Source organism: Panicum hallii, chromosome 9, assembly GCF_002211085.1.
Source record: "Panicum hallii strain FIL2 chromosome 9, PHallii_v3.1, whole genome shotgun sequence".
In the NCBI taxonomy this organism is placed as follows: Eukaryota; Viridiplantae; Streptophyta; class Magnoliopsida; order Poales; family Poaceae; genus Panicum; species Panicum hallii.
Window position 1 is genome coordinate 53,534,253 of NC_038050.1, and position 24,890 is coordinate 53,559,142.

A 24,890-nucleotide genomic window follows, 5' to 3' on the forward strand; every position below is an offset into this window, starting at 1 on the left:
CGACTGCTGGGTGCTGGCTGGCCTACACTCCATCATCCATCGGTTCTCGAAGAAGAATAAAGAAACAGACATCTGAGCCTTGAGCTGCTTAAACAAATCTGCGGGGGGTTAGGTTTATCAATGCCTGCAAATGCCGGTGACTGCCAGGCCGGAGGCCCACGCCCACGCCCACGGGAGCCATCACGAATTCCCAATGTGACCTCGCTGGAGTCATGAGCGTCATTAGTGTATCTGCCAACACCGTTAGTATGTGGCTACAAAGTCAATGCCGAGCGCAGCTTGCGGAGCCAGCAGATCGCAAGAGCTGCCGTGCGGCTGCTCGAGTCAACCGGAATCAATCGCTCAACTTGCCTGGGGCGCGAGCCATGTATCTTACTGTCTTGAGGTTAGTGGTTAGGTTGCGGGAAACAAGTGTTCGGTTCAGTTCAGTTCAGTTCAGTTTAATACAACTGCAAGTGTGGGCAAACAACAATACTCTCGCGTTGAAGATGAGGCACTGGAAGCCCATAGGCCCGGCAGCTCACAATACAAAAGGATGAATGCCGCAGGCAGCACAAGCAAAACCAATGCTCATCCAGTTTTTTTAAAAAAAGAAGAAGAAGAAGAAGAAACAATGCTCATCCATCTGCCCACTGGAAGATACCGATCGCTGGGATCATTCCTTTTCTATTCATTAAATTAAACTGACGAAAATGAGTTTAGTACAAAGCTACATCAAGCTCCCCTCCCTGCATGTAGAGAGTAGAGTGGACCACCGAGGGGACAAGGGAACATCAAGCACCAGGTACCAACACAACACAACACATCATCTCAATGAATCATACTAGTAGTACACAAAGGACACGATGCTCAAATTAACAGGCTACAATGAAATTTGACGGTGTTTACTGTTTACAATCGGCAACAGTCTTGGTCCCGGAGTAGAGCAGAGTAGCGTACTCCGTACACCGTAGATACTCGTACAGAGGCCGCGGCCTACTGCCGGACCACCTTCTTGAGCGTGTACCGCTTGGCGAACGCAGTGTACACGACGTAGTTCGCCGCGCTGATCCCCGTCCACAGCCAGAAGTAGTAGTCGAGGTGGCCGTCGTTCAGGTCGGCGGGGAGCCACCCGGGCCCGCCGCCCGCCGTCGTCGCGGCCGCCACCACCGAGACCACCAGCGTGTTCACGTAGTACGCCAGCGACATGGCCAGGAACTGGAACGCCGAGCACAGGCTGCGCATCGACGCCGGCGCCTCCGAGTAGAAGAACTCCAGCTGCGCGATGCCGCAGAACACGTCGGAGCAGGCCAGGATCACGAACTGGGGCAGCTGCCACCCGATGCTCAGGTTCCCGCCGCCGACGGACCGCACGCGGCGCAGCCGCCACGTCTCCACCAGCGCCGCCGCCGCCAGCGCCGGGACCGCGAGGAGCCGCCCCACGCCCATCCGCTGCAGCAGCGTCAGGCCCGCAGGGTTGCCCGTGTACCGCCTCGCGATCGGGATGACCACGCTGTCCTGGAACGCCACCCACACCATCATGAAGATGACCTCGGCGGAGTTCAGGGAGGCGGCCGGCACGGAGAAGGACCCGATCTTGGTGTTCATCGCGTTCCCCTGCTGGACGAACGTCGTGGCGGTCTGGCACATCGCGGCTGAGTAGAAGACGCAGGTGAACCATATCGGGACCATCCGGATCAGGATCTTCACTTCCTCCACCTGAGTTACTGTGCATAGCAGCCATGGGCGATGGCTACCCTTAATCTCTTGTTTCTCTAAAACCACAGCAGCCTTATCCAAGCACCTGAATGGATGAGTTCAGATACACAAGATGATCAACATAATTCTAACAGAAAAAAAAAAGATTTCAAATTGCAAGACATAACCTGTACCATGGTGCTGAACTAAACATTAATCAAAGAGGAAAAATGCAGTTAACTGGATATGAAATGCCCATAGACTTTATCTAACAGAACTTGACAAAGAAATGCCCATCATAGTTAGGAGAGAGAATTTAATTCAATCCGATAACCAAACAGGGATCTGCAATAGTACCAGCACTTTTATTGATTGTGTACTTGTGTGGGTATTTTTCCCCCTAAAGCTCTAGGACCCAGTTATTTTGTATTTTTTAAGAACATATAATATTTTTCATAAGCTACCTTTTATTCACAGGATTCATAGTTATTTCCATTAAAAGAGTAACAATGTCTAGGGTCTAGGTCTTGATCCAGAACAGTCTTTTTTGTTAGTCTCAGACCACATAATTCAAAGGTGCATTTAAGAGTTGATTTTTATTTATTTATTTATTTTGCCAAGAAGTCGCTTTTCTTTCATCATGCTTAGTTTCAATCATGCATAATTGCAGAGTCCGGTAAGCAGATAGATTAGAGATTTGCTATCTCTGTTGTCGCAGGTCATGAAGCAATCAATCTAAATGTAAGCAAAATTTTCCTGCCATGTTATGTTAGCTCTGAATTCCATTTCCATATTGAGACAAAGTGGTAAACAAACCTGAATTCGTCGGTGTGTTCTAATTTTTTTGGTATTGTGTTGCTTGATTCAGCATCATCCCCTTCAAACAACAGCGTGCTATCAGCAGGAACTGCCACTCTTCTCTTCTTAAAGGAGGCAACAAATACCATCACAATGCTCTTCAGCGGGCTCCCAGTTGGAAGCTGAACCCTGTAGGCTGGTGTTCCAACGAAAAAGGCGACTGTGGCGATAAGAAGGCAGATCAAGGAGATGCCAAATCCAAGAGACCAAGCTACATTTTGCTGTATCCAGACAAGGGCAGTGCCCGAGATGAACACTCCGAGGTTGACAGCAATGAAAAACCAACTGAAGAACAATTGCTTGTTTTTACTCTCTTCAAGGTTGGAATCATCGTATTGGTCTGCTCCGAAGGGAAGTAGAGCTGACTTGACGCCCCCCGTACCGATCGAAATGAGGTACAACGAAGCAAAGAGCACAAAATACTGAAACCCCGTTGCAGGTGGGCAAGAACCTCCTTCACATGAGGCAGGCCGCAGGGATGGAATGACAGCAGAGGCGGTAATTACAAGCAGCCCCTAATTGAGGACAACCATGGCACATACCAAAATGTTATAAGGATAAGAAGTGGCACATGCTGCAAGAGGATTAGGATATCAAGATGGCGCCTGCACTTACACCAACGTAGAATATTATAGAGATTGCTACGGTCTTGTACTTTCCCCAGTATGTATCAGCAAGAAAGGCTCCAAGGACCGGTGTAAGAAACGTGGCGCCGTTCCACGCATCGACATTTGCTGCACTGGAGGCAGTGGTTCCATGGAGGACAGTCCCAAGATAGACGACCAAGTTGAGCGCTATGCCAGAGTAAGCAATGCTCTCCAAGAATTCGAAGGCTGCGGTTGCAAAGAAGCACCAGTGGTTAGACAAGCACTTTGGTAGCGAACAAGATAGCAAACCGAACATAACGCGACAACTTGACAGTCATGTGTGGGAGAGAATACTCTGCTTAACACGATATGTTTGTGTTGAGGGACATACCCAAAACAATGGCAGGAGCCTTCCAGCTGAAGGGCTTGTTGTAGTGCTGATTCGCTGAGGAAACCTGCAGGGAGGAAAGAAGGCATATCAGGTTCTGGTCGCCATCTTGTGGGACTGAAGCGAGGAAAGGGAACTACGGAAGCATGGATTGGTGGGAGAACAGCAAGTGCGGTTGGTATCATGAGTGAATATCACCAAGGATGGTTATGATCCATTTCACTCGGACTGTGCATTATTGAATTGAGAGGCGGTAGGTGAACAAGACATGTATTCCAGTGAAGCAGCAGCAGCGTCCGTGTGCAGAATTGAGGAGCAGCTACAGGATGGATGGTATCGGGAGATGCGGAGTAAACGGAAGGAACGAGGAGGGGGATGGGGGGATTCAGTTACCTGCGTCTGGTTAGGAGGGTGGTGCTGCAGCAGGGGAGACTGGGCATCTCCTCTCTCCGCGTCCATGGCGGCGGCGCCTGAGCTCCTCCTCCTTCCTCCTCCGCCGCAAGAAGGTGAGGTCGCTAGTACAGCTCTGGCTGGGTCAAGCAAGAGCCGAGAAGAAGGGAAGGAGAGAGACCAGGCGCACGTTTTGAGCCCCAGCTAATTAATTGCCCTCGCCTAGCACGAGCACGACCCCAACCACTCTAGTCCAGAGTGCCCCATCGGTCGATTACCCGCGGACGGCGGTGGATCGGAACGAGAAACAGTTTCCCCATGTGGAAGAAGGAGAGCATGGACTGGCGGACACCGAGACTGACAAGATGGGCCCCGCCACCCCGCCGGCTGGCCCACTCTCCGTCGTCTTCGGCCCGTCCCGTCCGCTTGTTCTTGTGCCGTCGATGCACGGCTTCCCTACCCCGTCATTGCTGACGCGACTTCTGGCTGCTGCAGCGAGGAGAACCCACGAGGCTGGTGCCTATGGGGGCCGTACCGCCCCCCTATCGGCGCGGCGCAGGCGGGAGGCGGGCTGGAGGCGGTCGAGTGGGAGAGAGAGGGCGGGATGGATCCCGTCGGACGGGACCGGAGCAAGCGCACGGGGGTGGGAGGCGGGCGGGAACAAGGCGGCGCGCTGGCGTCGGCATGCGCGGGCGAGAGGGGTGGGGTGGGAGTGACGTGGCGCGTTTCTATTGGTCCACGCGGACTATCCGTTGAAATAGCCGTTATTTGACCGTTTAAACTCCAAAAAATTCAAAAAAAATTGCAAAATATCCCAAATTTCATCCCTAACCCCCTATAATACCCCATCTAGATTTCACTCCTTCCCCACCCCATTTGAGCTTATTTCTCCCATCCACACTTCAATTTCACTCTTTTCGACGCCATGTCTTCATCTACCACAAATTCGAGTGAAGGAATGGAGGCTGAAATGATCGATGCGTTTCAAGCGGAGTATGAGGAGGCGATGCTCAATCTTGAAGAGGAGTCAAGCAGAAGGCGACATCGTCGACGCTACATCAGGCGTGATCGTGAGGGTACCCATGATCGGCTGTTCCAGGACTACTTCGCCGACAATTGCGTTTATCCTTCGAATTACTTTCGGCGAAGGTACCGAATGAGGCATCAACTTTTTCTATGTATTATGCGTAGATTAGGTGAATACTCTCCATATTTCACCCAAAGAGAAAATGCTTACAACCGTCGTGGTCTCTCTCCGCTACAAAAGTGTACCGCGGCCTTACACTTGTTAGCTTATGGAGGCGCTGCGGATTCGATAGATAAGTACCTAAAGCTAACTAGATCAACTGCATTAGATTGTCTAGAGAAATTCTATGAAGGCATCATTCACTGTTACGGGGATGAGTTTTGCTGTCGACCAAATATCGTGGATACTCAGCGTCTACTAGCAAAAGCCGAGGAGCGTGGCTTTCCGGGCATGCCAGGGAGCATCGATTGCATGCATTGGCAGTGGAGAAACTGTCCAGTGGCATATGCGGGGCAATTCACAAGGGGGGACATAAAATATCCCACCATTATCTTAGAAACCGTTGCATCGTATGATCGTTGGATCTGGCATGACTTTTTTGGAGTGGCCGGGTCCAACAACGACATCAATGTACTCAATCAGTCGCCGTTATTCACTAATGTGCTTAGAGGAGAAGCACCCGTAGGGAACTGTACGGTTAATGGACATGAGTACAATAGGGTTACTACCTTACCGACGGCATCTACCCCTCTTGGCCGGTGTTTATGAAGGATATTACTCTTCCGTAGTGTGAGAAGCATCAGGTATTCACAAAATGCTCAAGCAGCTTGGCGCAAAGATGTCGAGTGTTCGTTTGGACTGCTCAAGTCTAGGTTCAACATTATAGCAGTTCCCAGACACTCTTACTCACAGCGTACTCTTGGGTTGATCATGCGTGCATGTGTCATCCTACACAACATGATCATCGATGACGAGCGTGATACCGATTTGGATGAGATCTATGAGACAGTTGCGTCCAATGTCGGTCCGGCAATCCACAACGATGCACCACCAAGTCTAACTGCCAGAATTCAGATGGACACCAAGATGAGAGACTCACCGATGTATGCACAGCTCCAGCAGGATTTGGTTGAGCTTGTGTGGGTACATAGTCATCCTTAGATTTATATAATTTTTTATTTATTATGTAATTTTTTATTATATAATTTTTTATATTTATTATGTAATCGATAACTTTTAAGTTGAATAAAATTTATTTCTTGAATTCTTTTGCGTATTCGAACAAAGAAGGTTGAAATAATTAAATCTGGAAAAGAAAAGCTGACGTGGAGGAGAGAGAAGTGAGAGCTGGCACTATAACCTGTGCATTGGAGGGGTGGGGTGAGAGTGGAGTGAGAGTGGAGATGAGAACTGACGTGGCAGGAAGATATCTTCCCCCGCTACTGGACTCAGCGTGAGAGGAGGAGGGAGCTCCACGAACCACAATTCCATGAAGAATCACTTCTCGCTGATCAACGAACGCGCCAGATCGGGCCCCCATCCCATCGATCTCGTTTCTTAATTTTTTTTAAAAAGATTTCATTTCTTAATTTAGATCTCGACGTCGCGACGCCACTGCTGCCCAACTAACTCCCTTCCATCAGCGCCTAAACTACTATAGCCAAGAAGGGTCCCTCGTGCCACTGTCTGAACCTGTCGATTGGATTTTCCCCCGATCAGAAAATATCCCCCCGCGTGGTCACATGGAACAGCTTTTGGTCGCTCGTCGTTGTCCTCTGCTGCAACGGTTACCACATACCAACCACGAGCGTGGACTAGTTCAACTGCGACAAATACACACGTAACACGGGAATACGACTTTATAGTTAAAAAAATCGGAACAGTTCATCAATAATGCTGTCGACATGGTCGATTCAATCAATATATAGCCACGGCAAGTCAGTGCTTCACTCTTTCTTCTTCGTCAACAACAGCAGATGAACAAAGGTATGAACAATACAGGTATTTTGAAAGATAAGATACCTAAAAAAATAAGTGGATGGTTTTGTTGTTTTAAGAAACATAGGTCTTATAATTTTTTTCATGAAAAAGTTCATTTATTATCTTTTGCTTTGTTGATTTGAATCCCCTTCAAAATTTTGACTCAATTGGTTTAGTATACTACTAATAAGATTTGCATTTTTTCTCTTCAGTCACATGTTGGCTTTCAAAGTTAATTTTATCCTCCAAATGATATTTTATTTTCCATTTATCACTCAACAAAACCCAAACTTAAATTTTAAGGTGCACATGGTGGGAAAGCAAAAAAAAAATCAATAGGGATAGACTAAACCAATTGAAATAGTTTGGATGTCGAAACTTTTTAAGTGGATAAAAGGAATTGCTCGGATTTGTAAAATGGACTTCTTTCAAAAAATATATTTATGAGAGGTACTTTCAATTAGCTAATATGTTTCCGTGGTCTTAACTATTTCTCGACAGGTATCGCACACTTGGCACGCAAACCACATTTTATAAACAGTCCTGCATGGTGCATTGTACTCGAGGAATTTACCACACGCTTACTCCTTTTACATGCCTATAATAAAATGGTTCTGGGTGTGTAAACTATAAGCATTAAGATTTTAGTCACAAGGGTAGAAAATTTGGTGCAGGAGGGCTGTAAAGTGCCCTCCGGGCAGGCCCGGATTCGATAGGTGATGCGTGCCCATCCCGAGGATTGGACGGCACATCTCCGGGAACCATAACCTATGTGCTAGCTCATTAGGCTCCTCCTTCTTGTTCTAGCCGACCATGTCACGTCTTTCTCATCTTGGCCAGCCCCGGCCCCACTGCGCCCTCCGAGAGTTGTCTCGCAGCCCAGTCGTCACAACTTCAGTAGATGAGGCAGGAGAGCTAACAAAGCCCAACCTCCTCCTCACCACGCTCCGCCTCCAAGGCACGCTTGATAGCTGTAGCAGATGGCCTTGCTTTCGGTGTGTTATCGCCGTAACCTGGAGAGGTCGTGTAAATAAAGATATAGGTAGTTAAGATTCGTGTCGTGATTGGCTAGGGTTGGTTAAGAAAGACAAGTCTACGGACTATAAATATGTACCATGAATAAATAGGAAAAAAGAATCAATTCATCAACAATTCTCGGCGCATCGCCTCCCCTGTTCTAGGGTTTTCCTCGGGTAAGTGCTATGCGGCTCCGATCACGCTCTGCGTGATCGGGGTAGCATCACTCTTGCCCGCTCGTTTTATGTGTTGCTCGTTCTGAAGCCTTGTAGATGGCGAGTAGCACTAGTTATCTTAACGCGCGTAGAGTAACGTTATTTTCTTCGTATTCCGATCATACTTTGTTCGTTGCTTACGTGTGTTCAGTAATCATCGTGTCCAATCCTGGATGCGATGGTTACGTCTTGCTTCATCTTTATCAGTAGATCCAATCTGTTATGGCTAGTTTCTATTTATTAGAGATTTAGTTAAATATGTCCATGATTAGGCCTTGCAAATGAGTTGAAGGTTCCAGCAGTATGATTAGTATCGGGTCGTGGCCTGAATAGAGATTGCTTCAGAAATTGGTTCTTCGGCTGGTTTTAGGATTTCTGTTTAGGTTGTTTGTTCCGATACTTTTGCGTATTTGTTAGGCTCAATCAAGATTTATATATATATATATATATATATATATATATATATATATTGCCCGTTCCAAAGATCCGATCTGGTATTGATGCAATCGGCTCTTCATAGCCGATACCGGGGAGGGGGTGATGAGCCGATCACGGCTCGGACTAACCTTTACACGTGTCTGTGCATACAGGAATTTGATACATTACACCTTCCTGATCAGGTGCAGGATCAAGTAGCATGCCTAGCGACTCCAGGGCAGGGTGTGCGCCGAATTACCGGGCCGTTGACCGAGGGACCGGGGCCCACCAGCAATCCCGGAAGCCTCCCGGCTCCTCGTGTTGCCTGTCACTGCTCGCCAGCGAGTTTTCACCAACAACACGGTGTCACCGTTTTCAGACTCGAGGAGGCCGGCGACGGGGAGGACAGGTGCGACTTCATCGACCACCATGGCATTCCAGGTCACCCAAGTGGTTCTGCAAGTCGCAAGGAACATCTTTGTCTCCCGAAGTTTTTAACCTTTTTTAATAATATTTTAAAAATAACCCGTCACGGGTTTTATTTTCATGATGTGACCTTGGTCACACCAGGCCGAGTGGCGCGGCTAAAAACAACGCTTTCGCACCACACGCGGTGGCGCGACAGCCCTGCCATGCTAGCCGATGCGGGGCGCGGCAGCCAGCGTGGCACTGGCTGAATCTAGGCTTGCCACGCCACCGCATGTGGCATGACAAGGCTGTAGCGCCAAGCGGGATGGCGCGACATAATAGAGGCCCAGCCTTCTCTCCTCCTCCTCCTCCCTCATTTCCTCCCGTCTCTTCTGCCCGACGCGCCCGGCTCCCGTGCCGCTGCCCATCCCAGATCGCCCTGGAAAAGTGGGGGAACCAGATCCCCATCCTCGAGGGAAGGTAATCCCTCCCAAAATCCTCTCTTTTATTGGTGGATTTGGTAAATTTTTGAGTGAATTGGTAACCTAGGGTTAGGATGATGAGATGGTGAAATGTAGATGTAGATGATAGTTTCTTTGTTTTAGATATTTGCTTTGGATGTAGTATTCGTACTGCCCGCGGATTTGACGCATAGAATTAGTTGCATGTATATATTTTGTTAGTTAGTAAATGTTTTCTAGGTAGTCATTGTATGTGGTGATATTTGTGAATGGAATATGTGGTTGTCTTCGTTACTTAGTTGATTTTGAGCTTGTCATGGAGATTTTGAGCTTGTCATGGTGACAAATTTATAGTCTAGTGTAAATTTGAAGTTGATGATGTAGTGAAAATATCATGTAGTAATACTTGGATTAGTGTCTGCATGCAAAATCATGTATTTGCTAGTTTTGTTAGGTCTAATTGATGAAGAGGGTTTTTTGGTACATGTCATTTTCATTGAATTGTTACACCACGTATATCTAAATTGAATTGATATAAAAGTGAATTATAATAAATTAAATTGTACATGAGTTTTGTAGCTATGAAAGTGTATCATATCAATTAAATTGGAGCTTAGCTACAGCTATGGAAGTGTAGCATTTGAATAAATTAAATAGTACCTAAGTGAATTAAGTTGAAGTTTTGGTCAAATATAATCAGTTTAGAGGAATTGTTAACATAAATTTTGAGTGATTGTATTTATTAGATGAACCGTTTAGTTCGATTTTTCCATGGAGGAACTGTAAAAGAAATTGGGGAGTTTGAAAATATGAATGAAGACCTAGAATTATTTCATGAGCCTCCTACATTTAAAGATTTAGTTGACCGTGTGACCTTGAAGTATCTTTGTCGCGGGGATGATGTTGAAATGAGGGGCCGTTTTGATTGTGGTAAAGCTAGGTCGCATATTTACTTACGAAGCTTCATTCGGAATCTCATTGGAAGCAATACAAGGAGGTTGTACGATGAGAAAATATAGTTTGCTAGAAGGTTATTGTTGACATATGTCGCAGGCCAACGTCATATGGACATGAAGAACACAATGTAGTTTAGAACCTCACTTAGGAGTCAATTATTTCACAAGATATACCTATTTTTGCCCCAAAATAGTCCTCCAAATGAACTTAGTTTTGATTTAGCGGTGACGTCCGATGAATTTGACAATGGTATTTTCGAGGAAGAGGAACGTAATCAAGATGATGATGAGATATCGTTAGGGTCTGAAGATGAAGATGGGGATTTGGAATGTGATGTTGAAGGTGAAGAGAACATAGAGGATGAAGGCGTAGCATGGGAACCAAGTGATATAGGGGATGAGGACGAGGGTGTCTTGTATGGCTCTTCCTCTAGACCATATAATGATGATGAAGGTTTCCATACTTACACGCGGAATGCGTTGCGGCTTTTGAAGCAAGTTGATGTTGATCTTCCGTCGGTGCCTAATGCTAAGGATATTAGAAGGACCCACAAGGCCGTATGTAATTCTGCATTCGTACCATGGGAGGGCAATAACGAAAGTGAGAATCTGCAAATTGAGAGGGGCATGATCTTCGACACTCTTCAAGAATTGCAATTTTTCTTAGCAGATTATATAGTTAGATATCATAGGCCATTCATTATTGTTCATTCGGATAAGAATCTAAGGTACGATATCATGTGCAAGCAAGGTTGCCTTTGGCGTGTTTGGTCTCGTCTCGTGAAGAACACCAGGAAGTGGAAGATCACTAGAGTTGTGCAACCTCACATATGTTCATCGGTTAAACCTAAGCAAGTACATGCCCAATGCACGGCAAGATATCTCGATTGTTGTATCCTTGTTATTGTTCGTGCGGACAGCGATATATAAGTTCCTTCTCTCGTTGAGTCCATATTTGCTTTTAGTGGGTACCGTGTAAAGTACTCAAAAGCTTGGAGGATGAAGCAGCATGCCATTGCATTGCTTTGGGTGATTGAAAAGAATCATATGGCAGGGTCCCTCGGGTACTTAGTGCTATGGCCCATTTCAACCCCGGAATTAGATGGTTTCCTTTGTTTAAAGGGTTGATGCTCCCTGACAACGGTGTTTACAAGCATGTTTTGTAGAGCGTGTTTTGGTGCTTCTGTTAGACCCGAGCCTACGGGACTACGCACATGGCCTACATCTTACAGGATAAGGGGTGGGACATGATCCACACCCTACACCAGTCGTAAACTACTCGTAGCGTAGTAGTACTACTCATATAATAATAAACTACTCGGAATAGAAGGAAACTACCCGAAAACTACTCGGGTGTGACTTCTAGGCTCGTGTCCGACTAGGACTTCCATATAACCCTACCCCCCAAATTATATAAGGGCGGGCAAGGACCCCCTCCAAACAGGAGATAACCTGATCACCACCTAACGCAATACAAACCACATAGGACGTAGGGTATTATCCTATCGACGGTCCGGACCTATCTAAATTTTGTGTTCCTTGCACCTTCGAATTCCTGATCTCGGCGACACCCTACCTATAAACTCACCACCTCTAGGGTATCCCTCGGTGGGCGTGGCGGTAAAATACCGACAACACTCGTTTGTCGGTGCACAAACTGCCAGTTCTTCAGCAAACATCCCCATATCCCGGCTCACAATCTTATTACCATACCACCCTCATGGCCATTTGCATGTTGCGGTGTGGATATGATAGGACCTTTGACAACTGCGTCAGGTGGTTTTACTCACGTGTTGGTGGCCATAGACAAGTTTACGAAGTGGATCGAGTACAAGCCAATCACACATCTCTGCAGATCGAGTGGTTAGCTTCATCTACGACATTTTGCACCGATTCGGCTTCCCCAACACTATCATCACGGACCTGAGATCCAATTTCCACTCGTATCAGTTCTTGGATTTTTGTGAACGTAGTGCCATTGAGGTCGAGTACGTTTCAATGTCTCACCCGTGGGCCAATGGCCAGGTTAAGCGTGCCAACGGCTTGATTCTTGATGGCTTGAAGAAAAGACTCTACGACGAGAACAACAAAAACGACAGAAGTGGATCAATGAGATCTCATCAGTAATCTGGGGGCTTCGCATACAACAAAGCAAAGCCATAGGACAGTCACCTTTCTTCCTCGTATATGGGTCTAAAGCTATATTACCGGCTGACGTCATGTGGAAATCTCCTCGACTGAAGATGCATGAAGAAGATGAGGCTGATAACGCAAGACATCTCGAACTTGACTCAGTAGAGGAAATCAGATGCAATATCTTGCTCCAGTCGGCTTGCTACTTATAAGGAGTCAGTCGTTACCATGACCGGAACGTTTAACAACGTTCTTTCAACGTTGGAGATATGGTCCTTCATCGCATCCAGGATGAAATCGGGCTGCACAAGCTTAATTCGAGATGGGAGGGACCCTTCCTCGTGCATAAGGTTACAAAATCAGGATCATATCGCTTACAGTACCCTGATGGTCAGAAGGTCCCAAACTCCTAAAATATCGAGCACCTACGCCGTTTTCACCCTTAGCTAACTTGTATCCCAAGTTGCCAGCTGCGGTGTAGCATGGTCTATTGGGTGGGCATCGCTCCTACACTTCTAATACTACTCCCTTTACTGGTTTACGACTGGTACTACGTCGAGTTTGCTAAAGGGGTCATGCTCTCATACTTCCAGTACTACTCCGTTTACTGGTTCATGACCAGTACTACGTGCAATATACCGAAGTGGTCTCGTCCCAATATTTTCAGTACTACTCCGTTTACTGGTTCACGACTAGTACTACGTGCAGTTTACTGAAGGGGCCTCGTCCCAATACTTCCAATACTACTCCATTTACCGGTTCACGACTGGTACTACATCGAGTTTAATGAAGGGACTTTACTCCCATACTTCCAATACTACTCCGTTTACTTATTCATAACTAGTACTACGTGCAGTTTACTAAAGGGGTCTCGTCCCAATACTTCCAGTACTACTCCGTTTACTAGTTCACGACTAGTACTATGTGCAGTTTACTGAAGGGCCATTGCTCCCATACTTCCAGTAATATTCCGTTTACTGATTCACGACTAGTACTACGTGGAGTTTATTGAAGAAGCCTCGCTTCCATACTGTCAGTACTATTCCATTTACTAGTACACGACTAGTACTACGTGCAGACTACTGAAGGGTCTCGCTCCCAAAACACTGTGTTTACTAGTTCCTGACTAGTTTTACGCATGTTCGACTACTTCGACTACTCGTCTCGCCTACAAAACTAGTCGGAATCGACTCCGACTGGTCGGCTTCATCGACAGTTCAAGATCCAACAGCAACTTGGCCAATGTCTAGGATCGAGGGCTGGTGCCACCGACTACTAGGTGTATCTTGGGTGACTCATCCCAGGCTCGGGGGCTGCATATGACACGGCTCTAAGCGAACAAGATTTGATGCACTTTTTGGAGAAGTTATTTGTTTAACCATTTTTTAGTGAATTTACCTCCGAAAAAGCGGTTTTCAGAATTCTGAACTAATTTGCCCATCTTAACCATCAAATCTATACCGTCATATATTGCATGCCACGATTCTTTGGATCCTTTATTCCAAATTTTGGGAATTAGTGACTTATTTTTTAAATCTTTTGGAAGATAAGGACAGAAGACTCAAGACCAAATTGACCCTCAGCCTGATTCTACGAGTCAATCCAAAGCTCGGGGGCTACTCCATATGGAGTGCGAGTTCAATCGCACCTCATATAAAAGAAGATTTGACAACTATTCGGGGCATGAGCACCTCACAGTCTCGATGTAGCCAAGAACTCAGAAGCCTTCAAGATGGAGTTTGGGTGAACTTGAAGATGCCTTCAGAAGTACTCGGAAGCTTACAGTACTCGACTACGAAGAGCTCGGAGGCTTGTCAAACCCGGACCCACGGAACTGCGCACATGGCCTGGATCTTACAGGATAAGGGGTGTGATATGGCCCACACTCTACACCAGTTGTAAACTACTCGTAGCGTAGTAGTACTACTCATACAGTAGTAAAACTAGTCGGAATAGAAGGAAACTACCCGAAAACTACTCGGATGCGACTCCTAGTCTCGTGTCCGACTAGGACTTCCATGTAACCCTATCCTTCCAAACTATATAAGGGCGGGCATGGACCCCCCTCCAAATAAGAGATCACCCGATCACCATCTAAGACAATACAAACTATACAGGACGTAGGGTATTATCCTATCGACGGTCCGAATCTTTCTAGACTTTATGTTTACTTGCAAATTCGAATTTCTGATCTCGACGACACCCTACCTATAAACTCACCACCTCAAGGGTATCTCTCGGTGGGCGTGGCGGTGCAGCGCATAGAGGAGGAGTACGAGGAGGTGCAGGCAGCATAGGCGCTTGTAGCAGGAGGACCTCGATGGCACACGCACAGGGCGAAGAGACGACGAAGGTGGCGGCTGCAGACTCTGACAAGGGCGGGGATGCAAGGAAAGAAGGGAACCCGCTCCGGTCCGTTTGGTGCCAAGCCGCACAAGCTGTTTCCAGGCGGACGATCCACGGGGGAGCCCTTTTCCCAGGTGCATGTCCACATCCGATCCGTTCTGTGTCCATGTGGCAAAAATTGGAGACTGGACTGCACACTCCCGCACCTAATTTTTAGTCACAAAACCTCCATCACCACACTACAAAGTGTTTATTACAAAGACAAACATCTTAAATTAGCTCTAATTATGTTTATAGTCAAATCTTACTTTAAACATGAGTTATTTACTTTTTTTAATAAAGCTCATAAAAATTCGGATTTCATAGTGTCCCAAAAGGCACTAGATTTTGTGGTATGGCATTTAACACTAGGTTGCACAATAATTTTCACATGTTTGCAACTTAATGTTGTTATAAATAATGGTGTTTATATTGATAGATTTATATGCCAGATGAATGTTATTTTGCATACCCATCGGTTGAAGTTGAAATTGAAATTATGAACATCTACCCATGTAAAAAAAAAATAGTTTGACCGTAGAATTTGTGAATGTTGGGCTCAAAAGAAAAGTTCAGCTTAAGAAGAAAAATATCATGCTAGTTGAATTTATGAATGTTCTGCTCAAGAACAAAAATGTTCTAACTTTGTGAGAAAAATGCTATAGGTTAAATAATGTAGGTTGGCCGAAGTTATTCACTTTATATCCAATGGTAAAAAGTTGTAAGATAAGCAAAATACGCAAAACCTGGAGTTAATGATAGTGTGACACGTGCCGTGAAATGCACGATTGGGTGACACTATGACCATAAAACCAAGTTTGGCGTGAAGTCGTGAAACACGATTAGATGATTTATTACTACTAGATAATAGTTCGTCTCATCTGCATGCATACAAGGCTCGATGTAGCGAAAAAATATTTTGTATAGAACAGAATCTGTCTCCTTTGTAGGGGAAACAAAAATTGACCCGGCTGTTGGCAGGCCCAGTTCGAGAGACACTGAGGCCCAAATGTCGGCCTAATTAAATCAAACAGGCCTTAAAAAGTTTGATGGGCTCCAAACGAAAGGAATGATGATGATGGATCAACATAGCATAGCGAAATGGACGAACCCTAGGCCCGCCAAACTCACACACTGAAACAGAGAGAGGTGCAGATCGATGCGGCGGTGGTGGTGCGCCGCCGGCGGCCTCGGCCGCCGCGTCCTCTCGTCCTCCGCCGCCGCCGTCGCGTCCCATGCCCGCCCGCTACCCCAACCCCTGATCCCCAAATTGCCCTCCTTCACCGCCCCTTTCTCCATGTCCTGCCGCCGGCACCACTCCCTCCACGCGCCCCTGCCCCAGGGGTACTTCCACCCGGCCATCGCTTCCTCCTTCCGCCCTCCGGTGAGCTCCCGTCTCGTCCCTTCCCGTTTCATTCGGTTCGAATGCCTACTGCATCGATGCTGATTTCCTCCGTGGATGGTGTCGCGCAGTCGGCGCTTCAGCAGCAGGTGCGGCACTACGCCAAGAAGGAGAGGTCGCGCGCGCCGCTCACGCCCACCAAGTCCAAAGTCAAGAAATACAAGATGAAGGCCCCCTCGTAATTGCCCAGTCGTTTTTCCTCTGCCCTTCTCACCTTCTCGCGCGGGCACCTCAAGCAGCTGATTTTTGCTCCTTTTGCTAGGTCCATGAAGTTCAGATTCAGAACCATGAACGACGGGCAGATCCGCAGGTGGAGGGCGGGAAAGCGCCACAATGCGCACCTCAAGGTAAATTGATACTAAACTAGTGACCATGCTTTTCTTCATCAATTGCTGCAACACTTCTAGGATGCTGTATTGACTTATATATTTATATGGATTGCTATGTACTGTGAACCAAACCCAAACTGAACACCGTGATCAGCAATCCTTAGAATTTGTTCCCACGAAACCAAATTGTCTTGTCTGTACAGTTCACTGAAGCAGAACCTTTTAGCTAGTGCTCTATATTTTCAAATCCAGCTTGTAGACTGCCTCGTTAAACAATATGCACGCCCTGCTCTCGGATAACCTATCCGTACAGCATAATTTGAAAATAGTCGTACGCAGGTATATGATGGAATCATTGGATATATTTTTGCCCTAGTGCGTAATGTAGTATTATGATTTCTAGTGCAAATCAAGTTAATCATTTCAGGAAATGGCTTTGCCTTGCCCTGCAACTTATAAACAAGGGCGGAGCTGCAGCTTCTCACCGGGGTCCGCTGACCCCAACTGAGTTTTGTAAAATGCAATGGAAATCACTATTCATATTTGTTAATAGTGCTTGATGACCCCGTTGTTTGGTAGATATGACCCCGGTGAGCTTGTGGCCTGGCTTCGCCCCTGCTTATAAACAGCAACTTGCGAAAATGTTGACAAAGTCTACTTATGCTTGCATCCTTTTTTCTCTTGTAGACTGTTTCAACTAGAAGCATGCTCATTTCCACTGTCTCTTATGATTCTTCTTTCTAGTAGCTGTGAAAATGATCAAAAGAAATTCGCAACATCTTGATGCATCCATGTAGAACAGGCTCTCATGTTTTACAAATAGTCAGTATTGCATATAATCTTTTTCACAGTGATGCATTTATACATTGTAACGTTGCTTGTATGTGATCTTATGAATTATGGCATTGCAGTCCAAGGAAGCAAAACGAAGACTTCGGAAGCCTGCGTTGGTGCATTTAGCTTATGCAAAAGTTATAAAAAAGCTCAACTTCTGCGGGTAGGAAATGAAAGCAGATACGGTGGAGTTTGGCATGGGAAACAAGGAAGCTCAACCGCTGCATCTGCTTGCAGATTGTAAACACCGGAATATCATTGGACTAGTTTGAATTCTTGAATTCCTACTTTTGTCATTTGATGCTTTGTCTTCAGATGTTGTGCTCTCATCTGTTCAGACACTACTGATGCGAAGCTGTTTGTTTTCCGCTAAATGATATAAAGTTGCGCTGCATTCTGTTGTGCACACAATCTCAGAGAAACTATAACTATCAGGGTCATTTGGAAAATTGCTTCAGTAAATAAAGAGCTCTGCTGCAACATCTAGTGGCTATAAATTTTGATGTGGAAATTCAGTGTACAGATGTTACTTTTCTGAAACCGTGGCCAGTAAAGGTGTTTCACTATGATCATGATGCAGACTTGTAGTAGTTTTGCAGTGTGTTACTGCAATCCTTTTGGTCTTGGAGGCTTCTGGTGGGAGGTGAATGTTGGTTGTCGGAGGAATTGGTGTGGAGGGTTATTAAGAGATGGACTCGAACGAAAGCTTTTTTTTTTTGCATCGTCCAGTCTCATCGGCAACTATGAGCAACAGCGATTGCATATTTGCAATGTGGTAAGAAGATTCTTGTTGTCGTTTGAGCTTTTTATCTCAGCATTCTGTCCTCAGGTTCTCCTTTCATCTTGGTCCACTTTTTCTTTTCTTTTTACTTTATTTTTGGGGCTGAACAGTGCCTTTGGACTTATCTTTGGCATTCAATCATTAGCAAGGCAGACTATGGAACTGGAAGTGACAGAACGAGATTCAGAAACGAATATTGTCCATTCCCTTTTTCTTTATCACCAAGATTAGTTTACTTGAATTTTGCATATGAATTGCACAGGTTACAAGTCAGTTTTGAAAGTGTTTTTATTCACCTCCAGTAAATTTGACTCTGCCCACATATTCAACCATCATCCACAGGTACTACATCTGATACCCACACATTTTCCCCCCTTAGTAACTATGCTAATGGCTATTAGTCCTTTTCGGTTAGAAATGAAAATGACACAATCAACAGAGATTGTAGAACTGAAAATAGACTAGTAAAACTGTAAAAGCAAAATAGCACTAGGACCAGTAGGCGCGCGCTTAACTTGCAGTTGAAATTGGGCGGCCTGGCTAGCTGTAATATGCAAATTACTAGGAATTTGCTTGATCAGTTCTGTAAGATGAGTTTTGACTGATGCTGGGTTTGGCAGCAAGCCATCTAACTGTACCCGTCTTTATTTGCTGCTGCCTCTCCAACCCCAAACGAAGCGCCCACCCAGTCCAATAAGCTGAAGCTGAACGGATCCCGATCCAGCAGCAGCTGCTTGTCTTCTTCCTCCGGCAGCTCCTCCGGTTGACCAGCAGGGGCATGCTGTTGCTGCTTTTTTGAGTAGTGGAAGTTGGAGGCGCACAGGACGTTGAGGGCGCCGTCCATATCCGCAATCATGCCGCCCAGGTCATGATCAGCAGCAGCAGCTGCAGCGTCCAGCAGGGCTGGCTCGAGGTTATCCATGTCGAGCACCTCCTGCTTGAGCAGCTGGTGATGATGGACACTGGCGGTGATGGAGCCTGCTGGCGTAGTAGCATTGTCGGCGACGGCGACGTTGCTGGCGTGACGGTGGGGCGGTGTCGGATCAGGAACGGCATCAGCAGCCGCTGATGAGCGATGCTGATGGTGGTGGTGGCTCTTGGCCGAGGAGGAGGACGACGCCGACGCGGCCGGCCTGATGGAGCCGGCGAGCGCGTTGCGCTGCGTCGGCCAGGGGTGGTTGTGGTCGGAGGTGTAGGTGATGACGAGCATGGAGGGGTCGGTGCGGCTGCGCTCCACCTGCTTCCGGGCGGAGCAGCCCTTGGAGCTGCTGCACCGGTAGTAGCCCCTCGGGTACGGCGACCCCTTGATGGGCTTCTGCCCGTACTTCCTCCACGCCCACAGGTCCGACGGCACCACCTCGCCGCTCGTGCTCGGCCGCCCGCCCACCCCCGGCGGCGGCGCCACCGGCGCCGGGATGCACACCACCTTCTTCGTTTGGTTCTTCCTGTGCCAGCAGAGATCGATCGACCTATGTCATGGATGCATGCGTATCAACGTATGCTCATGGATGGTGATGCGTACACGATTCGAACCTTCGCTTGATGGACGGGGCATGAGGGTGAGGGGCCATCGTCGTGTCCAGGCCGAGCTCTTCCGGCACGGCTGGAGCGTTGGCAGCGTCGTCTTCCCTCTCGGCGAATCTGGAGCTGGAAGCGCACAGCGGCGGCTGCGGCTGCCCGGACATGAGCTTGGGAATGGCTAGCCCCTGTGCCTGTGGATGGTGCTGTGAATACAAGGCGTTGCTGCCAACCATGAGTCCCATGCCGCCATTGCCGTGCACCAGCTGCCGCTGTGGCTGCAAGTGCGCTTCATGATCGTCGTCGCCGAGGTTCACTCGGCCTTGCAGCGGCAGCAACTCCTCTACCTCCAGCAGATGGGAGCCCAACGAGCCATGGCTGCACACTGTTGGTGCAGGAGTGGCCGGCAGCCGAAGGTGAGGCGGCTGCTGCTGCAGGCTTGCCCGGACGACGTCGGAGAGGTCGCCTTGATCGGCTGGCGACAGCCAGAAGAAGTCACACATGATGCCTAGTGTTACAAATACTGTGGATCGATCAGTCCTAATTCAGAGAAGAAACAATCTGTCACTAACAGCTAGGCTACAGATTCATCAAGGAAGCGAGCCCAGAACAAGAAGCTAGTACACAATGCAAATTGGCAAGCAGGGATCGATCGATCGAGCATGCATGGAGATGCAGAATTGAGTAACTACTGTCATGGTCAGGGCTGACCCTCTCAGGCAGCACACAGCACGTCTATATAATGGAGCCAGAGCCAGCGTTGTCAATCGCTGTAGGCTTTAGCAAAGATAGAGAGCTAGCCGGTGACGACGATGTTGCTACAGACCTAAAGCTACAAGCAATGCGCGCGTAATCTTTGCCGAGTCTCACTCCTCCAACACTCGGCAAATAGCATACGATTTGCCGAGCGTCACTACGCCAGCACTCGGCACAGAGCATACACTTTACCGAGTGCTGGCGTAGGACGCTCGGCAAAGAGCATAATCTTTGCCGAGTGTCCAGTCACTTTGCCGAGTGCTTCTCTCAGACGCTCGGCAAACGTCCGTCACCGTTTCTTCCGCCGTCACGACCATTTTTTTTGCCGAGAGCAGGATTAGGCACTCGGCAAAATCTTTACCGAGTGCCCGACAAAAAACACTCGACAAAGAGATCTTTGCCGACCCTTTCTTTGCCATCTTCTCTTTACCGAGTGCAACACTCGACAAAATTTTTGCCGAGCGTTTATGTTATTTTGCCAAGTGTGCCACACACTCATTTGGCAAACGAGGCTTCTGCGTGCACTGGAGGGTCCAGATCAACGACACTATGCTGCCACTGACACGCTCAGCAACATCACCAACATCCATCTACTACCCCATCCATGGCAGGCACCTGCACGCCCGGCCCAATGATCGGCGTACAGATACGTGTACAGTACGGTGTGCGATGAGCAGCAGCAGCTACTACGTGCTACAGTGGCCTACTCCTATCTATCTATAAGCTATCTGCTGGTGTCTTTTCGTCCATCTTTTCTGTGCACTTCTTTTCCCACCCTAGCTTTATTGCCTGATTCACTGAGATGGAGGGCGGCAGCCACCTTGTTTTCGTATCCGTCCACATCGATGGATCCATCGATGGAGAATTGCCGTTTCATTTGCTATCACGCGCTCAATGTAGCATGCAGCTACATACCTGTCCTATCTTTCAAGATGTGCTATCTTCGATCCATCTATTTGCATCTGCACTCCAAAAAGCTATGTCGCTTTGCCTTTTACTAATTGTTGTTCCTTTTTTTTTTCTTTTGCGATGATACAAACTATGTTCTTCTTCTTTCACTCTCTTCATTTTGAGAAAAAGGATATATGTAGATAATCGAAACTTGTTTTCTTTTTAACATTGTAATTGAACAAATTAAAATTGTGTTCCTATAAGCATATTCTTTTTTGTCCACGTGGTTTTCAATGATCTACATTCTACTGGTGTACATTTCTTTCATAAATTTTAAAAGTGCACGAAGTGCATTTTCAAAACGGGACGGCGTAGCTACATACACCCATAATCACTTTGATCCGCATTTTACATTCTAATTACTACTCCTCGACAGAGGCACCAAAACTCCAGAAGATCCTCGAACAAACACAATATTTTACTTTAGTTTAGCGAAAAAAATGTTCTGGATTGTTATTTGTTGGCATCTACTACTCCATACAGTAATATTATAGGTGATTGATTCCTAAATACAGACTTTGTGCGCATGTATACAGTAACATGGTTTGCACAACTATATTAGGTAATATGTTTCTCATAGAATTACATCAAAAGGTCATAACAAGTTATCAACCACATGTGTGATAACTGTATTGCAGATGGCTCCAAAATAAATCGTCCAATGTAATACCCAAAATTATAAAAGTAGAAAATAGTTTGTGATTGTGCACGCCAATGGAAACAAACAACGGACAGCCAAGCCTACTATTTTGTCCATAACAAACTAGAGAACTAACCTAAAGGCTTGGTCAAGCTATTAAAACCCAATTCTCTCTTGATAATACTACCAAAGAGATAAAAAGGCTTAGCTACACATCAAGTGACACTCTCAACAACATATTCTTTACACATGTTGATCCTTATATCTTTATTATAAAACTCTTATTTGACCTTGAATGACCTCCTGAGGTGCTTGATCCCCAAGTTTATTATATCTAGCATTCATAAAACTAAAAACCTTGCTTACTAGAAAACATTGTTAGTCCTATGGATTGTTGATATTTATTGCCAAATCAAATAGATCCTAAGCTAGATCCCTTGTGCTTATACCTTGCATGAAGAATTGATTCTATGCATGACATGTACATTTAGTTAATTTATATTAATACCACTATACATACCCAATTCATATTGCTATTTTAAGTAATACCAGTTATTAATAATATAACATGTTAATATATTATTTTTACACGATTATTGTGACTATGTTTTATATTTGGAGAGCGGATGTGGTGTATTCTTTTTAAATTTTTAGTTAATAGATCGAATAACATCTTGACAATGTCCTATACTTGAGATGGACACAACCAAATACCAATGACAAATTACAAAGCTAAGTACTCTCAACAATAAATATTACCAGCACCATGAAACAGTAGTAGGTAGGAAGACCAACAACAACATTATAGAGACAAAGGAGAATGAATTTACTTTAGCTAGTAGTTTTTCTGGATGGGTGGGAACCAATGTAATAATTGGTAATCAATATTCAATAAAGGGATGGCATGGCCAAGTAAGATTATTACTCTTGTTTCTAGTGAAAAAGTTAACAGGGAATGATTGGACATGAATGGTGGAAGTAAAACAACAATATATTAGAAATAATGATCAACTAATTGAGGTATTGGAGCCCGAGTGAGAGAGCATGATGTTAGTAAGACACATACCTGGGGTTATCACACACATTGACAGAAAGGGATATATCGAGTGATGAACACTAGAAAGCTGAGTTTTTATAATGGAACATAACATAAATATTTTGTGCATTAGATATATAGGTGCTATTGCCATGATTAGAATTACCCTGGCAATACACCAATTATGTTCCAACATATTACTTTGAAGTGTTGCCATATTCTTTAAGTTTTATTTGCAAGTGTACTTGCAACCGAACTTAAAAATGAACAATGGAAATATTTTGATTGCAGCTCCTTAAATTCTTATTGTGTTTTCATGGCAATACATCATTTTATTGTCAATTTTTTTGCGGCAATACTTGAGAAATCGGTTGTAATATCATGTGTTACTTGCACAAGTAAAATAATTGTTGCAATAATATAAAAAGATGTTGCGACAATATACAAACACTATTGTCAAGATTTTAACTCTTGCCACTTGTTTTTGAAATTCATGCTTTCAAGAAATAGGATAAGTTTATCTTCGTCTTATACCAATATAATAGCTTTAGCATTGTGGTAAGGCATAGTGTGGAAAACAGAGAGGTTTCATGTTTGAATCCTGATGCTGACTATAGAAGCCTAGCTAGCGATTTTAGTTTATATTATTTTGTTCAGTGTAAAAGTTATCACTGCAATTATCATTTCATAGCCATGATGGTGATACAAATATGTTATTGTCACGATAATAGTTGTAGCAAGTGTATCCTATAATGATGCTAACTTGCACCGGACGCAACTAATTGCCACGATTGACAATGATTTTGGAATCATTGCAGCGGCATTTCTTACCACGATCTTGAGCACATGTGGCTATTGTTGATGTGTGGCACATTGTCCAGTTCCTTGCGGTTGTGCTTGTAGTCAAGTGTGCTACTCCATCCATTTTCAAAACATACGTTGTTTTTATTATGTCCTAAATCAAAGTTATTTGTTCCCCCACGATTTTGATTTTCCTAGATACACAATTTTTACTATATATCTAGACATAACATATATTTTGATACATAGCAAAATCTATTTATCTAGAAAAACCGTCTTATAATTTGGAACAGAGGGAGTAACTTCGATCAAGTTTATAGAAAAATATACAAACATCAGGAACATTACATTAGCTTCATTAAATCCACCATGAACTATGTTTTTACTATGTATTTATTTGGTATTGAGATGCTACTGTATTTTTTATAAACTTGGTCAACATTAAAGAAGTTTGATTTAAAATAAAACTAAAATGACCTACGTTTTTAGTATGGACGAAATAGTAGTCGAGTGTCCCATTAACCTTTCGCCCCTGTCCACACACATCGCCGTCAAGCTAAGCGGCACATCAACCATATCATGAATTGAGAAACGAGCGACTAAATCAGGCGCTGTACATCATTGCAAAGCGCACCAGTGACAAGACGGTGCGTGGCTTGACGGAAGGATGTGTGGATCGCTCCGAGTGTGACTGCTAGCAGGTAGGAATTGAAGCTCAAGTGCGCACGATCGCCGACGACGAGGACGACGACGGCGAGGCGACATGTAATGGTGATGGATGTAATGTAATGCGCGAAATGAATGAGTTGTGAGGATCGAAGCTGCGAGGATCAGCACTAGCTATGCAGCTAGGACCGATGGAAGAGATCAGGTGGAGATGGATTTGATTGGACTGATCGTGTGAGGAAAGGATTGGACGGTATGCCCCCAGCTACAGGCCGGT

At 45.6% G+C, this 24,890-nt stretch overlaps 3 protein-coding genes across 3 annotated transcripts; 1 reads left to right on the plus strand and 2 right to left on the minus strand.

The window, feature by feature from the left end:
• Positions 1-640: 640 nt before the first annotated feature.
• On the minus strand, positions 641-4,187 carry LOC112876122 (protein NRT1/ PTR FAMILY 8.3-like). Its single transcript, XM_025940173.1, has 5 exons — positions 3,904-4,187; positions 3,514-3,577; positions 3,151-3,368; positions 2,494-3,050; positions 641-1,783 (listed from the first exon to the last, which is right to left on the minus strand). The coding sequence occupies exons 1-5, from the start codon at positions 3,967-3,969 to the stop codon at positions 976-978; spliced, it is 1,713 nt and encodes a 570-aa protein (XP_025795958.1). The 5' UTR covers positions 3,970-4,187; the 3' UTR covers positions 641-975.
• An 11,817-nt stretch (positions 4,188-16,004) lies between these two features.
• Positions 16,005-17,961, plus strand: LOC112875913. The gene is made up of 4 exons (XM_025939919.1): positions 16,005-16,283; positions 16,373-16,479; positions 16,564-16,648; positions 17,542-17,961. Exons 1-4 carry the CDS (start codon positions 16,059-16,061, stop codon positions 17,629-17,631), a joined length of 507 nt encoding a protein of 168 aa, XP_025795704.1. The 5' UTR covers positions 16,005-16,058; the 3' UTR covers positions 17,632-17,961.
• A 774-nt stretch (positions 17,962-18,735) lies between these two features.
• LOC112874781 (probable WRKY transcription factor 14) lies at positions 18,736-20,419 on the minus strand. The gene is made up of 2 exons (XM_025938304.1): positions 19,779-20,419; positions 18,736-19,690 (listed from the first exon to the last, which is right to left on the minus strand). The coding sequence occupies exons 1-2, from the start codon at positions 20,264-20,266 to the stop codon at positions 18,874-18,876; spliced, it is 1,305 nt and encodes a 434-aa protein (XP_025794089.1). The 5' UTR covers positions 20,267-20,419; the 3' UTR covers positions 18,736-18,873.
• Positions 20,420-24,890: the final 4,471 nt, after the last annotated feature.